The 14,121-nt window shown below is 51.8% G+C and overlaps 2 protein-coding genes across 6 annotated transcripts in view; one reads left to right on the top strand and one right to left on the bottom strand.

The window, feature by feature from the left end:
* Positions 1 to 1,612: 1,612 nt before the first annotated feature.
* Positions 1,613 to 8,354, bottom strand: rpia (ribose 5-phosphate isomerase A (ribose 5-phosphate epimerase)). Of its 2 annotated transcripts, none has more exons than XM_076017261.1 (10): positions 8,216 to 8,354; positions 6,232 to 6,441; positions 5,170 to 5,230; positions 4,944 to 4,999; positions 4,679 to 4,738; positions 4,377 to 4,441; positions 3,968 to 4,036; positions 3,711 to 3,852; positions 3,026 to 3,125; positions 1,613 to 2,932 (listed from the first exon to the last, which is right to left on the bottom strand). In XM_076017261.1, exons 2-10 carry the CDS (start codon positions 6,436 to 6,438, stop codon positions 2,835 to 2,837), a joined length of 858 nt encoding a protein of 285 aa, XP_075873376.1. In that variant the 5' UTR covers positions 6,439 to 6,441; positions 8,216 to 8,354; the 3' UTR covers positions 1,613 to 2,834. The 2 variants fall into 2 exon arrangements, with proteins under 2 accessions (XP_075873376.1, XP_075873377.1); XM_076017262.1 differs by lacking the exon at positions 8,216 to 8,354 and adding an exon at positions 7,714 to 7,856.
* The window catches only part of jade1 (jade family PHD finger 1), a 7,180-nt gene continuing 530 nt past the window's right edge, over positions 7,472 to 14,121 (top strand). The window contains exons 1-11 of one of the 4 annotated variants that reach the window (XM_076017256.1): positions 7,472 to 7,610; positions 9,078 to 9,142; positions 9,282 to 9,349; positions 10,057 to 10,214; positions 10,299 to 10,483; positions 11,083 to 11,294; positions 11,391 to 11,558; positions 11,694 to 11,810; positions 11,901 to 12,497; positions 12,690 to 12,807; positions 12,912 to 14,121. The exon at positions 12,912 to 14,121 is cut by the window's right edge and continues 530 nt beyond it. In XM_076017256.1, coding sequence (XP_075873371.1) covers positions 9,085 to 9,142; positions 9,282 to 9,349; positions 10,057 to 10,214; positions 10,299 to 10,483; positions 11,083 to 11,294; positions 11,391 to 11,558; positions 11,694 to 11,810; positions 11,901 to 12,497; positions 12,690 to 12,807; positions 12,912 to 13,585 — 2,355 coding nt within the window. In that variant the 5' untranslated portion in view covers positions 7,472 to 7,610; positions 9,078 to 9,084 and the 3' untranslated portion in view covers positions 13,586 to 14,121. Of the gene's footprint in view, positions 7,611 to 8,227; positions 8,390 to 8,511; positions 8,958 to 9,077; positions 9,143 to 9,281; positions 9,350 to 10,056; positions 10,215 to 10,298; positions 10,484 to 11,082; positions 11,295 to 11,390; positions 11,559 to 11,693; positions 11,811 to 11,900; positions 12,498 to 12,689; positions 12,808 to 12,911 lie in introns of those variants that run through there. The other 3 variants (XM_076017260.1, XM_076017257.1, XM_076017259.1) reach the window with 3 other exon arrangements.

Genomic DNA, 14,121 nt, shown 5'->3' with positions numbered 1-14,121 from the left:
GCTGCTCCTCTGGTAAATACGAACATCAACAACGAGGTGGGGGGGTGGGGGGGGGAAAGAGGGGGAGAAAAAAAAATAGTCCCGCGCCCCCCTGAAAGCTGCTATTTAAGTAAACATAAACAGCCACGGGACGACCATGTTATCCCCTTTATACTGGACCCGGACTTGCCCTGGTAACGACCGAGCCCGCCTCGTTTCCACTCTGGGATTGGTCGCGCAGAGCGTCACGTCACACCAGAACCCGCACCGCCGCCGCCCATTGGGCGCTTTGATGTCACTCAGGCGCGCACTCATACTCAGCACACGACGATTGCGCCGGCGGGGTGTCACTCAAAAAGAGGCGGGCCCAACGCGTCCCGCCCCCCAAACAGTGCGCACCATTGGTCAACCCGTTCGCCCGTCAAGGTGACGCATGCGCACTGGCGTCCCGCGATGGTCGGGAGCGTGAAGAGTGACGCAAAAACGTCCCCGATGGCGTTTCCCAGTGGCGGCTGTGCCGATTGGCTGGCGGGCTTTGCCGCTGGCCCAATCAGAGGAGGGCGCTGCGATAACGCGGCAAGGCGATTGGAGGGAGCCTGGCTCCACTCGACCGCGGTTCGGCCGCGGTTCGAGCGCGCCGCTGCCCGTCAAGGAGCCAGTTGTCAGGACAGCCGACACTGGAAGCGTCAACGTGGCCTTCACTCACTGTCGCCGGCGCGGTTCCTCTTCCTGATCACGGGTTGTGCGCAAATCTCAAAGCGCTGTTTGGCGATTACGTAACTCTGCGAGCGCCGATAGGGAACGGGTCGGAGACAGTTGGACGCAATATTGATCATTTAGTTTTTGCTTGTCTCCTGTATTAGAAAAATGTTTTGGTTTTTTTTTTGTATTCTACAAGCAACCTTGTCGTTGCTATTTTTTTGCTATTTTTGCCTTTTTTTTTCTTGTTATTTTTTCTTTTCTTTGTTTTGTTGCTGACTTGAGATATTTAATGTTTGTATAATCTCCTCTGATATATACTGGTTGTAACTGTCTGCACTTTGTTTGTATATTGAATGTTTAAATAAAGATTTTTGAAAGAAAAAAAAACTCACTCACACACACACACTAAAAGCAGCTTTTAGGCACCTAAGAAAGTTTTCCAGAAACATGTATTTCTTAGCTGAGAACAAGTCGCCATACCCTTCAAAGTTTTCAGCGCCGCCAAGTGGCCTTAAAGCAGAACTACACGTTGCTGTTGTCCTATAACTGCAGGCAATCAAATGTTTTTCTTCATTTCTTCAGGGACAGACTCCGCACATTAATTAGCGAAGGAAAATTAGTATAACCTTATGTTGTTGCATTTTATTGACTTATTCAACACGAAATGATCCAAAGCAGAATAAAAATGAAGATTTCAAAAGGTGACTGGACGTAGATGATATTAAACTGTTCAAAAAAAAAATTAAACCAAAAGCTGAGAGTCGTCCATGTAATTTAATAACACAAAAGATTCTGTATTTCTTTCTGCCATTCAAATAATATAACCCTGGCGAGTAATTGTGATGAAGGCCGACAAAGAACTAACACATTTTCACACATGAACCAGAGTAAAAACAACAACAACAACAACAACAACAACAACGAGGCAGAATGTCGTTTTGGTCCTTTATTTGATTGGCAAAGACAACAGTACATTCACAGCATCATCGTCATGATCACAGTCAACAAGAAAAATAATTATTTGGCCTGTAGCAGCGGTAAAATAACTGGACACATTAATTTGCTGCCTCTGATGTTCTCCTGAGTTTTTCTCGTCACTCTACGTATAAAATCGAAAAAAAAAAAAAAAAGAACCCCAGGTTTAAGGCATCGTGGACCAAAAATAAAAAAAATAAAAAACAAATATTAAAATCTGCTTTCCAAAGTTAAAAAAGGAAGAAAAAAAGTTAAGAGGGGAAAAAAGCTGGACAGCTCAGTAACTCGTTAGTGTATGGAAAAAAATAAATTCAATCGTGATCTTGGGAATTACTTGCAGAGCGGAGACCGAGAGCTGCCGGGAAAAGATTCTTAATTAAAAATTATCTTAAAAAAAAACAAAAACACCTTTTGATGCGCAGCAGTGGCGGCGAGAACAAACTTCTCAATCGACCGGCTACATTTCCTGGCCACAGAGCCACTGCGTTGTTTTGTTTTTTTGCTGGTTCCAGTTTGAGCTACACGGCCTCCCCAGTTTAACTGCTGTAAGCCGGACGAGTTAAAATTCCCACAATTAAAAACTACGTAAAAGTTCCGCTAGAGAAAGGAGGCGGAACGGGGGGACAGGATTGGAGGAGCTGAGAGAGGGGGATTAACCATGCAAGACGTTGTGGCACCGTGAAGCATCGACCTGGACCTTCTGGGCAGGAACTCTGGAACTCCACAGGGGGCGCCGATGGGATTCCCATCTCCCCCCCGCCCCCAAATAATACTGACGCCCCAGTAAAACATTGCACAACAGCAGCAGAGTTCACTGCACTGTTGGCCAAATTTGACCTCTAATGACCCTGAATGACTTGACTTTTCTCAGTCCCGCCCTCGATTCTCTCAAGTCCCAGTCAAATGTGAATATTAATGGTGGGAGGAGCCAAAGTTCCCAGTTAGTTGCTGTCAACATTTCTTTTTCGATTTTTCCTCACTAGGCACTTTTTTTTTTTTTTTAATCTCACGCTATCAGGAGCTCCACCTGCTGGCTGAGGAGAGACTAGCACTCCTCCGCAACATCTGGAGGATCAACACGGCACTTTGTGGGTAGCTGGGGGAGGTGGGGGTGGTGAAGGAGGTGATGGAGGTGAAGGAAGGGGGAAGAGGTGAAGGCACGATGAGAAGGAACTCCTTCAGTTGGCGAGTGGATCCCGAACCTGCACGCTTCCGTCCTCCAGACCGAAGTAGGCACGCTCCGCCATGCCGACAAACAGCCCGGTCTCCACCACACCTGGAGGGACACACACACACACACACACACACAGGTGTTTTCACGGTCCTCCAGCGCAGGCCCCCGGACTGCCAAGAGCCAAGAGTTGCTCACCTGGGATCATCTTGATGGCCGTGTTGACCTCCTTCCAGTTGTGAGCACCCTCAAACTTCCAGTCCAGGATGAAGTTGCTGTTATCAGTGACCACGGGACCCTGAGGGACACACACACACACACACACACACACACACACACACACACACACACACACACACACACACACACACACACACACACACACACACACACACACACACACACACACACACACACAGTTAGTCAGCTGAGCCCCAGTGCTCTTATCAACACAGCAACACACACACACTGTCATTAAAATGGTTCATCTCCCAGAACAAACAATCACAGCTCCACACACACACACACACACACACACACACACACACACACACACACACACACACACACACACACACACACACACACACACACACACACACACACACTGGATCACGTGTCAGCACATGTCTGTGAAAATTAAATTAAATTAAATTAAATTAAATTAAATTAAATTAAAATTAATGATTACATTTCATTTTGATCATTCCATAAAATAATCATTTGAATTCAATCAAATATTCTTCAATTTAACTACTAAAACAACTGTACAATTCCTGCTGAGAAAGATGCCTAAAAACAAAACAAAAAAAAAAACTAAAAGTCAACATAATCTCGCTGAAGGTGAAAAACTGTGCTTAAGAAGCAACCCTGCAGGTCTCACCGCTTTGCTGACGGCCATGCGCAGGCTGGCCTGGCCGCCGAAGCGCCGGCCGATAGCCCTGCAGACTGGGACGTAGGCCATGGGGATGACCTCAATGGGCACGCCCTTCTTCCACTGCTGGCCCAGGGAGCCCGAGTCCTTCCTGGCAACACAGCCAACCACACCAGTGTGACCTTTGAGTGACCTCTGGATGGGGTGGGGTGGGGGGCATACTGCACTCAGCCCCGCCCACCCGCCTGCCCGGCGTTAAAACCTACCGGTAGTCGGCGATGACGATGAAATGTTTGGCGCAGCCGGCGACAATCTTTTCCTGAGTCAGGCAGCCACTGAGAGGGGGAGAGAGAGAGGGGGAGAGAGAGAGAGAGGTAGAGGGAGAGAGAGAGAGAGAGGAAGAGGGAGAGAGAGAGCGAGGGGGGGGAGAGAGGGGTAGAGAGAGAGGGGGGGGGGGGAGAGAGAGGGAGAGGGAGAAAGAGAGAGAGAGGTAGAGGGAGAGAGAGAAAGAGAGGGAGGGAGAGGGAGAGAGAGAGAGGTAGAGGGAGAGAGAGAGAGAGGGAGAGAGAGAGAGAGAGAGAGAGGGAGAGAGGGAGAGAGGGAGAGAGAGAGGGAGGACGAGTCAGACGGAGGCGGTGGGCAGCAGGTGGCGCTGCTGGCAGCGTGACAACTCACCCTCCACCTTTGATCAGTGTCAGGTCGGCGTCCACCTCGTCTGCTCCGTCGATCGCCACGTCCAGCTGAGGAGAGAGAGAGAGAGAGAGAGAGAGAGAGGGAGGGAGGGAGGGAGGGGGAATGGAGAGGAGGTGGGGGGAGAGGCAGAGAGGTGGGAGAGAAAGATTGAGGGGGAGAGAGTGAAAGAGAGAGAGAGTGGGTGAGAGAGGGGGAGAGAGAAAGAGAGAGGGTGTGAGGGTGTTAACAGTGACACCTGCTGGCAGCAGCAGGTGGTTCACCTGGACAGCAGGTGGTTCACCTACCTCTGGGTGGCGGTCCAGATCTGACAGAGAGAGTCCGTGCTGCAGGATCAGCTGACGAGCCTGGTGGGGGGGGGGGGCGCGCACACACACACACACACACACACACACACACACACACACACACACACACACACACACACACACACACACACACACACAAATATGTTGCGTTCATGGGCAGCTGGCGTTGTGTGCAAACAAAGGTGCGTTGTTGCCAAACAGCGGTGAAGCCACCGAGCCGCAAGCAGCAGAAGTGACAACACACCTGGAAGGAGGTGGGGACACACACAATGTTCAGCTTCTCCTGGCGGACCCGCTCAGCTGCAGGCAGAGAAACAGAGAGAAAGAGAGAGAGAGGGAGAGAGAGAGAGAGAGAGAGAGAGAGAGAGACGCACACACACACACACACACATCAACAACAAGGAGGAGCCTCGTCTCGGACCTGTGTGGATCTTTACACACTGCTGCCCATCGAGTGAGGTGTGACTCACCAAGTCGGTCCACAGCGTAGACGATGGTGGAGCCGCTGCCCACTCCCACCACCTGGTTGTTCTGGAAGAGAAGAATAACAACAACAACAACAACAGTCAGACCTAACACACAAACTGGCACCGGCTTCTGTTTTAAAATACAACACAAAGACAGGGAGAGGGGTGCTGTTGCTGCAAGCGGCCCCGCTGCCGGGAAGTGCTGAGCAAATATTAACTGACGGATGTCGAGGAGTTGAATTTGCTCAGGGTTTGAACAGGTAACGAGCAGCAGTGGAGCGATAGCACACACAGCTACTTCTGCGGGCTGTAAAACACACATTTCTGACGCTTACAGATAACAAGAACATTTCTTTCTCAGTGATAGCGCGCGGAATCGTTTGGGACAAACTACTGGGCTCAGGTGAATTGTCGGTTTTACGAGGCCAGTTTTAAATCAATGAGTTTTGGATTATTTTCTAGCGCTTGACAGGAAAACAAGACACATGTAATGAAGCTAGAATAAACACTTGAGTGGGCACAAAACTTTTCTCTCTCATTCCGTGCAAATGTGACACGTCGGTAAACAAAAACACAGACATAACAACAAAACCCTGAAACTCATTATCGGGAATGAATTAACTAGAGTATAAAATACGACTCTAGAGTCATAAAAAAAAAAAAAAATTTAAACAACAACAACAAACAAAACAAACAAAAAAAACGTTGGCTTCTCGCGAGCCCTTTTAAACTCATCGTTCTTCCTGTTTAGCAGCTACTGCGGCTATTATATTTAGACCATAAGGCCGTACAAAGTTAGCCCGGTGTCCCGGGACAGAGCTGCTCAACACGGGTTAAATCCCTCCGTGCAGCAGCTATCACCTTACATATATCTATATATATATAAGATAACAGCGTTGCTGTTAGCATGCTAGGCTACATCACGCCAGCCCCCAGTCGGGTTCGCTTACTCGCTTGCTAGCGCATGGCTAATATAACACATGTGTTCACGTAAATACTTTTCGTTCAATGGGAATGTGTGTATGAATGACGCTGCCAGGTGTCCGCGGCGGTCCAAAGCCTTACCTGGACGTGGTTGTCCACTGCGGCGTAAGCGGCCAGTTTCTTCGCCTCCTCTGCCATGTTCGCTGCGGAGCGACTGAGCGGACGCACGTGTGTGTGGCTGCGGCCGAGAGCTGCTTGCTGCCGGGATACAGCGTAGAGGAATCCAGCGGTGGCGGTGGTGGTGGTGGTGGTGGTGCGAATGAAGGAGGTCCAGCCCTGCAGTCTCATGACCTGACCCGCCAGACGGACGGACGGACGGACAGACAGAGATAACAGAGGTCCGTCGTGAAGTTAGTTTGCGATTGGATCGCCCTCCTCGTTCCAGGGACTGTCAATAAATGATTGCTTTTAGGCATACAACCGCTAAATATACACACTATTTGGAAAATGACCAGAAATAATAATAATTTACTTAGTACGCTATTAGTGTCATGTGGCCCACATCAAAATACACTTTGCTTTCGATACATAAACAATTAATTTGGTGTTCTTTTTTTTAAAAAAAAACAACATAAATAATAATATATACATAATAATAAAAGTTTCACTTTTCCATATGACCCCGACACTCCAAAAACATTATTGTTGTTGTTGTTGTTGTTGTTGTTGTTGTTGTTGTTGTTTTTACTACAACAAATAAGACACATGTATTACACCTCGGGGGGCTTCTTTCATTATATATTTTTATATTATATTATTATTTCATATATATATTTTTTTTTCACCAGGCAATTGACAAGTTCACTGCCTGGTGTTTATTATTCCAGCTGTTTTGTATTTTTGTATATGCACACACACTTTCGATTTTTTTTTTTTTAAATTGTTTTTACATTTTTAACAATAACATTCTTTAAAAGAAATAAAGTCACAACAAATATGTATTCTATTCCACTTCAGTCTGTTGTATTCCATTCATTCATTCATTCAATTCGCGCGTCACCCGTTGTACATTCACAATGCTGACACTAGATGACAGCTGTTCACTCTGGTAATTCCTATGGACATATTTATAAAGAAAACTGAAAACGGTGTCTTAAGAAAAAGGTGGAAGAGAGTTTAAATCAATAGATCTCTTTCTACCACTTTAAAAGTTGTAGCCAATGTGTCGGTAGTGTGTTTTTGATAGGGGCCAGGCGATGTGCTATTCATGAACACTAGTATTCGTACTACTGTAACTTTCGTCGCGATAAAAAAAAAACAAAAAAAACCCAAAACTGTAGTTCCGGGGTTCTGACTCCCCCTAGTGGTCAACTGGCGGAGCTGCAGCCCGGCAGTGCCGCCTCCTCCCCGGTCGAGCCACTCTGTTTGTGTATGTGGAATGTCAGGCGGATCTGGCGGCTGAAACTGCGCCTCGCTATCCAACTCAGAACCCGCGGCTCGCACCGGCCTCGGCCGTCTCCGTATGTATCGCCATGCTTAACTTCTCTCGTTGTTGTCTAACTGTAATGTAAGATTTCAAACAAACAAACAAAAAAAACAAAACAAAAAAAAAAACATCCATACCGGATATTTGAGAGACTTTGTATTTCGCCGCTCTCGCTTGTCCGCTGGGGTAAACGGGACGCTGTCATTTAAAATGGCGCCAAAGATTAACCCCAGCCAGTGGACCGCTGCTAACGCTTAGCGCACCGTTACCCTGCGGCTAGCACAACAACATTCTCCCCGGTAAATAGCAGCGCCCGCCCTGGCGCTCATGTTTTTATCCGGGAAGCCTTGCTGGGCTCGGCTAACAACCTCCGGCTGCCAAAAAGCAGTCCGATTGTGTCCGAGGTCTCTTTAAATAGGAGGCGAGACGTCAATGTTGTGCTAGCGGCTAATGCTAAAAGCCAATAGCGGGTGGTTGGGTGGGTGTAGCCTGCAGCTAACAAGTATCTCGCTGTTGCTAACCACTAACGTCAGTCAAACGTTCACGCTGACGCGAGTACACGCGCGCGCACACAAACACACACACACACACACACACACACACACACACACTGTAGCGACGTAGCTAAAGTAAACCTACCTGACGTTAGCCGGGTCCTCTTGCTCGCGTTTTTGCTTAGAACGGTGTGCACTTTGCGAAGCGAAGTAGACCCTCAATATATTTATGTGGAGAACATAATTTTCGAGAAACGTAACGACAGAACTCTGTCCGTGTGCAGCGGCGTTTGTGAGTGGGCCCGCATGTTGCATAACGGTAAATGGGAGAAGAGCCATGTGGCTAACATTTTAGCATTCTCAGGGGCTACTTTGCACTCGCGTGTGTGTGTGTATATATATTATGAGTGTGTGTATGTATATGTGTATACACACACACACGTCAAAGTTAACCAACATCGTATTTTAACGTGAGTTCACAGAGTGAGCGTGCTCGCGTCACGATCCAGCCAAAAGAGGCTAAACGAGCGTTAGCACGTCACTGTTCGGACGTTTCGCGCGCACACACACACACACACGTTGTGAGTGTTTTTCAGTCTGTTGCTTTGTTGTGTTTGATGTTGATGATGGCGTGTACAACTCGCGACATCGCGCGATGTACGTTGTTCGGCGCCCCTTTTTACGGTCGCAGACGCGCCGTGGGCGGGGCTTAGGCGCACGCAGTGCTGGTAAACAGGAACTGAGTTGACGCCTTATAGGTGGACCTGGAACTGTGTGTGTGCGTGTGTGTGTGTGTGTGTGTGTGTGTGTGAGAGAGGGAGAGGGAGAGAGAGAGAGACTGACTCACTCACTCAGTCAGCCGTCAGAGAGATAAGGAGACTCGAACTGTGTGTGTGACTCATGAACAACTTTGAGGGCCACTTGTGTGTGTGTGTGTGTGTACACAGTTTGTATTCACGCTGTTGCAGCTGAAACTAAACATTTTTTTCTCTCCCTTTGTCCTGAAGGTGACAGATGGCCATGATGAAGAGGAGCCGACATCACAGCAGCAGTGATGAATCGGACAACGGAAGTAAGAGGGGGGGGGGAGAGATTCCGCGCTAATCACGATAATGCAACACTAGCCGCACGTTTGTTTGTTTGTTTGTTTTCAAGCTCCCTTTAAACATGTGAGAAGATGCAAAGTTTGATGAACTACCTCTGTCCTGTAGGTAGTTCAACCTGCTGGTCCCAGCACTCGACTCAGCCCAGGAGAGGGGCGGGCCAGAAACCCTCGGAGGTACACACACACACACACACACACACACACACACACCAGAACCAGCAAAAGATATTAAACATCAGAGACCTGTATGTCGTCTGCCACGGTGCTGCTAGTACAAACACAAGACCATCTGTTATCTGCGGCGCCTGCCGCCTGTTAGCCCCACCCAGCAGCCAATCAGATCAAAAAAAAAAAAGCAGCAGCAGCTTCAGCACCGGGCCGGGCCCTCAGCAGCACTCTTGATTGGCCGGCTGCGGCCCACAAGGCAGCCGTTGGTCAGTAGAGGAGAACCACTGTTTGTACCAGGGGTGGGCGAACCTTTGGAGGGGAGAGGTGGGGGCACGGAGCAGCAGCAGGTGCATGGAGGGGGGAAAAAATATATCATGGGATATGCAGAAAACACGTTGCTGTGATCGCAACTGGAAATAAAGCAGAGCAGAGTCCAACAGAGTCGGTGTGTTTGAAGGCCCGACAGGGTGTTTAGCTCTTTATTGACACCACTCAGTAGACGTGCATCACACGCAATACGAGCTGTTTGACGACTCACGTCGGATTAAAAAGCCTCAGGTGTGCAGTAGTCTGCCCTCATCTGGTTGCAACGTTATGACTCAACGTGCCGTGAGCTCCCACCCCCCAACCCCCCCACCCCCCTTCCGAAAGCTTAACCAACGAAGCTTTTCGCAACGAGCTGAGCTCACTGAATGAAAACCGCCCTCGTGCAGGTGTTCCGGACAGACCTGATCACCGCCATGAAGGTGCACGACTCCCACCAGCTGAACCCCGAGGACTACTACGTGCTCAGCGACCCCTGGAGGCAGGAGTGGGAGAAGGGCGTCCAGGTGCCCGTCAGCCCGCAGTCCATCCCGCAGCCGGCGGCCAGGTAGGAAGAGAAGCAGGGAGAAGGAGAGGAAGGAGAGGAGAACCGGGGTTAGGATTAGATTAAAAGAGGCCCTCCCCCCTGCAGGGCGCTGGCGGAGAAAGGGAAGGAGGTGATGTTCATCCGGCCCAAGAAGCTGATCCGCACGTCGGGCACCGAGGCCCTGGGCTACGTGGACATCCGGACGCTGGCCGAGGGGACCTGCCGCTACGACCTGAGCGAGGAGGACGTGGCCTGGCTGCAGGTGGCCAACCAGGAGTTTGCAGAGTTGGGTGGGTGTGTCTGTCCAGATGTGAGGGTTGGCAGTAGTGCGCTGACGTGAAACGTGTGGATACTGTGTGTTGCAAACAGCAGCGACTCAAATCTGTCAGGCATTCACACACGCATCTGTTTTGAATGCGCAGAGTACCGCTTGCTAAGTAGGAGCGGTCATGGTGAAAGTAACAAAAGTTGTGACCGAACTGGTCAGGGGTCAGAGGTCAGGGGTCAGGGGTCTTGACGAGCATCTGGATACAGTTCTGCTACTCCCAGTGCTTTCAGCTGCAGCTCAGCCATCAGTAACACTTCTGACCAGCGACACATGTTGTTGGATGACACACTGTTAACAACCATGACCAATGTTTATTTTTCTCTGGACCGAAAACCTACTGACCTTTGACCCCAAAGCCGAGGTCCTCTAACAAATAACCTCCCGTCTTTAAAATATCGTCCACTTTCATATCCAACTGCACACCAGCAGCGTCCACACCAAGCAGCAGCAGCAGCAACAACAACAACAACAACAACTGGAATCAATGATCAGTGAACGGCTTTCAACACAGGTTGTGTCTTTTAAACACAAAAGTAACCAGCATCCCCCTCCCACCCCCAGCCCTCCCCCCTCTGGATGAGATGACCATGGAGCGGGTGATGGAGGAGCTGGAGCAGCGCTGCCACGACAACATGTCCCACGCCATGGAGACGGAGGAGGGGCTGGGCATCGAGTACGACGAGGACGTGGTGTGCGACGTGTGCCAGTCGCCCGACGGCGAGGACAACAACGAGATGGTCTTCTGCGACAAGTGCAACATTTGCGTGCATCAGGTCAGAGGTCAAAGCCAGCAGGTACCAGCAGGGCGTCGCACCCGGCAGCCTCTCCAACTCCGTCTCTCTCTCTCTCCCCCCCCGCCCCCCCGCCAGGCCTGCTACGGCATCCAGAAGGTGCCGACGGGCAGCTGGCTGTGCCGCATCTGCGCCCTGGGCATCCTACCCAAGTGCCAGCTGTGCCCCAAGCAGGGCGGAGCCATGAAGCCCACCAGGAGTGGCACCAAGTGGGTCCACGTCAGCTGTGCCTTGTGGATCCCCGAGGTGAGGGGATTATGTGAGGGCTGTCATGTGACCTACTGAGGTCTGTCATGTGACCTTAGGGCTTTAATGTGACCCAGTGGGGTCTGTCTGTCATGTGACCTGCTGACTGTCATGTGACCTGCTGGCCGTCCCCAGGTGAGCATCGGGAACCCTGAGAAGATGGAGCCAATCACCAACGTGTCCCAGATCCCCAGCAACCGATGGGCTCTGATCTGCTGCTTGTGCAAGGAGAAGACGGGGGCCTGCATACAGGTAGGGGTCACCTGGGCGTTGGCTTGTGTCACCTGACCTCATCACCTGACCTCGCCACCTGACCCGGTCTCCCCCCCCCCTCCCCCGCAGTGCTCTGCCAAGAACTGCCGCACGGCCTTCCACGTGACCTGCGGCCTCCACGCCAGCCTGGAGATGAAGACCATCCTGACGGAGGAGGACGAGGTCAAGTTCAAGTCCTACTGCCCCAAACACTCGGGCCTGGAGGGGGCCGAGAGCCGGGGGCCCGACTCCGGAGGAGAGGAGGAGGAGGAGGACGAGGAGAGGGAGAAGGAGAGGGAGAAGGAGAGCGTCCTGGACAGGAAGGGGAAGCGGCGGGGCCGAGTGAGGGGGGACGGGCCGGGGGAGGGGAACGGGGAGGGGCCGGGGGCGGAGCTCAGCAGCCAGCAGCAGGAGAAGAGGGTCAACCTGCGCAAGCTGAAGCTGGAGGCCCTGGAGGAGGACTTCTACCGCTACGTGGATGCCCAGCAGGTGGCGGCGCAGCTCAAGGCCTCGCCGCTGCTCGTGGACTTTGTGTTCCAGTACTGGAAGCTGAAGCGCAAGGCCAACTTCAACCGGCCGCTGCTCACCCCCAAGAAGGACGAGGAGGAGAGCCTGGCGCGCAGGGAGCAGGAGGTGCTGCTGAGGCGCCTGCAGCTCTTCACACACCTGAGGCAGGACCTGGAGAGGGTAGGTCCTCCTGGGGGGGCGGGGGGGGGTCTCAGAGGGGTGAGAGGGGCCCTGAGTGGGGGCGGGGGTCTCCTAGTGGGAAGGTGAGGGTCTTCTGGTGGGAGGGGTTCTCCTCGGGGCTTTGAGGTTTTCCTGGGACCAGGTGAGGGTCTCCAGGATGTGGTCTGGTCTGACGCTGTCGGTGCCCCCCAGGTGCGGAACCTGACCTATATGGTGACCCGACGGGAGAAGATGAAGCGCTCGCTATGGAAGGTCCAGGAGCAGATCTTCCAGCAGCAGGTCCGACTGCTGGACCAACAGATGATCTCAGGTCAGAGTCACGCAGCTGCTCAGTTTAAGGTCCGGGTCCGGGTCCAGGTCCAGGTCCAGGTCAGCTGTGTGTGACATGCTGCTGTGTGTGTGTGTGTGTTGCAGGCGAGCCCTCGGTAAAGGACCTGGAGAAGCTCCTCTCGCTGGGCTCCTCCTCCTGCTCCTCCTCCTCCTCCTGGAGTAGGCCGGCCTCGTCGTCCAGGCAGGAGAGGCGAAGGAGCACCGATGGGCGGACCCCAGCAGACTGGCCACGCCCCCACACCGGCCAACCCCCTGAGGCGCCCCCCCTCAGAGACAGGACCTCCTGCTCCTCCCAGGAGGTCCACAAGCCAGAGGGCCGCAGGGCCTCCTCCAGGAAGGAGGGGGAGGGGGAGGCACCGTGGGTAGGAGAAGGGGGGGAGGGGGAGCAGCAGCAGAGGAGGAGGAGGGGCGGGGGGCGGGGCCACCTGGAGAAGACGGTCTCCGTCCGCCTTGTGGACATCCGGGCGTCAGACTGCGACGGCCTGAGGACCCTCGGCGGGGCCCCTCCCCCCCGGAGGTCCAGCATCGGGGGCGGGGGGCCGCACTCACCGGGACGACCTGCGGGCGGAACGCTAAGGGGGTGGGGCAGGTTCAGGATCCCCCGCCGAGGGGGGGCGGAGGGGCTGAAGGGGGACGGCGGGGGGGCGGAGCCCTGCCTAAAGAGGTGCCACTCTCACCAGCTGAGGGGCGACGCCCCCCTCGCCGTCCGGCGCTACGGCCCCGCCGACATCATCCGCCGTGGCGTGCTGGCCTCCTGATTGGAGGGACCACACACACACACACACACACACACACACACACACACACACACCACTTTTTTTGTACCATTTATTTTTTCATTTTTTTCGACTCCTTTGAAAAAGTAAAAGGCCTAGATTTCAAATTTACAGAGCAGATATTTATTTTTATGTGTATCATATGTAAATCTGGGAGGAGAAGAAGAAAAAATATTGGACTTTATTTTTTCGGCTGTTTTCTTATTTTTCGTTTCCTTTGAAAAAAAAAAAAAAATTGGCATTATTTTTTTTCTGTCGTTTTTTGTTATTTGTCAAGTTTTCGTTTCCTTTAAAAAAAAAAACAACAATAAAGTAGAAAGATGTCAAGTTGCCACAAAAATAGAAGAAAACCTTTGCTCCGGTTTCCGACGCAGCAACGCCACCCCCCCACGGCGGTCGCTGTCGATACTTACACGATGGCACAACAGGAAGTCCCATCTGCCTGCCCCGCCCACCCTCCCCCACGTAAGCCCCTCCCTCCTTTTTTTTTTTGAATGGTTTATTATTATTTTTTCCCC

The sequence above is a fragment of the Nelusetta ayraudi genome, unplaced genomic scaffold (assembly GCF_046127955.1).
Source record: "Nelusetta ayraudi isolate G7.1 ecotype Tasmania unplaced genomic scaffold, CSIRO-AGI_Nayr_v1 ptg000302l, whole genome shotgun sequence".
NCBI classification, from domain to species: domain Eukaryota; kingdom Metazoa; phylum Chordata; class Actinopteri; order Tetraodontiformes; family Monacanthidae; genus Nelusetta; species Nelusetta ayraudi.
The sequence above is the reverse complement of the archived record's forward strand: the minus strand, read 5'-3'. Positions and strand labels throughout refer to the sequence as shown.

Excerpts from the sequence above, each read along its gene's own strand:
- rpia (XM_076017261.1), bottom strand. The coding sequence starts at position 6,438 with ATGAGACTGCAGGGCTGGACCTCCTTCATTCGCACCACCACCACCACC. Across the intron at positions 5,000-5,169 it reads CTACGCTGTGGACCGACTTG|CTGAGCGGGTCCGCCAGGAG; the intron begins GTGAGTCACACC and ends CTCTGCCTGCAG. Across the intron at positions 4,442-4,678 it reads ATCTGGACCGCCACCCAGAG|CTGGACGTGGCGATCGACGG; the intron begins GTAGGTGAACCA and ends CTCTCTCCTCAG.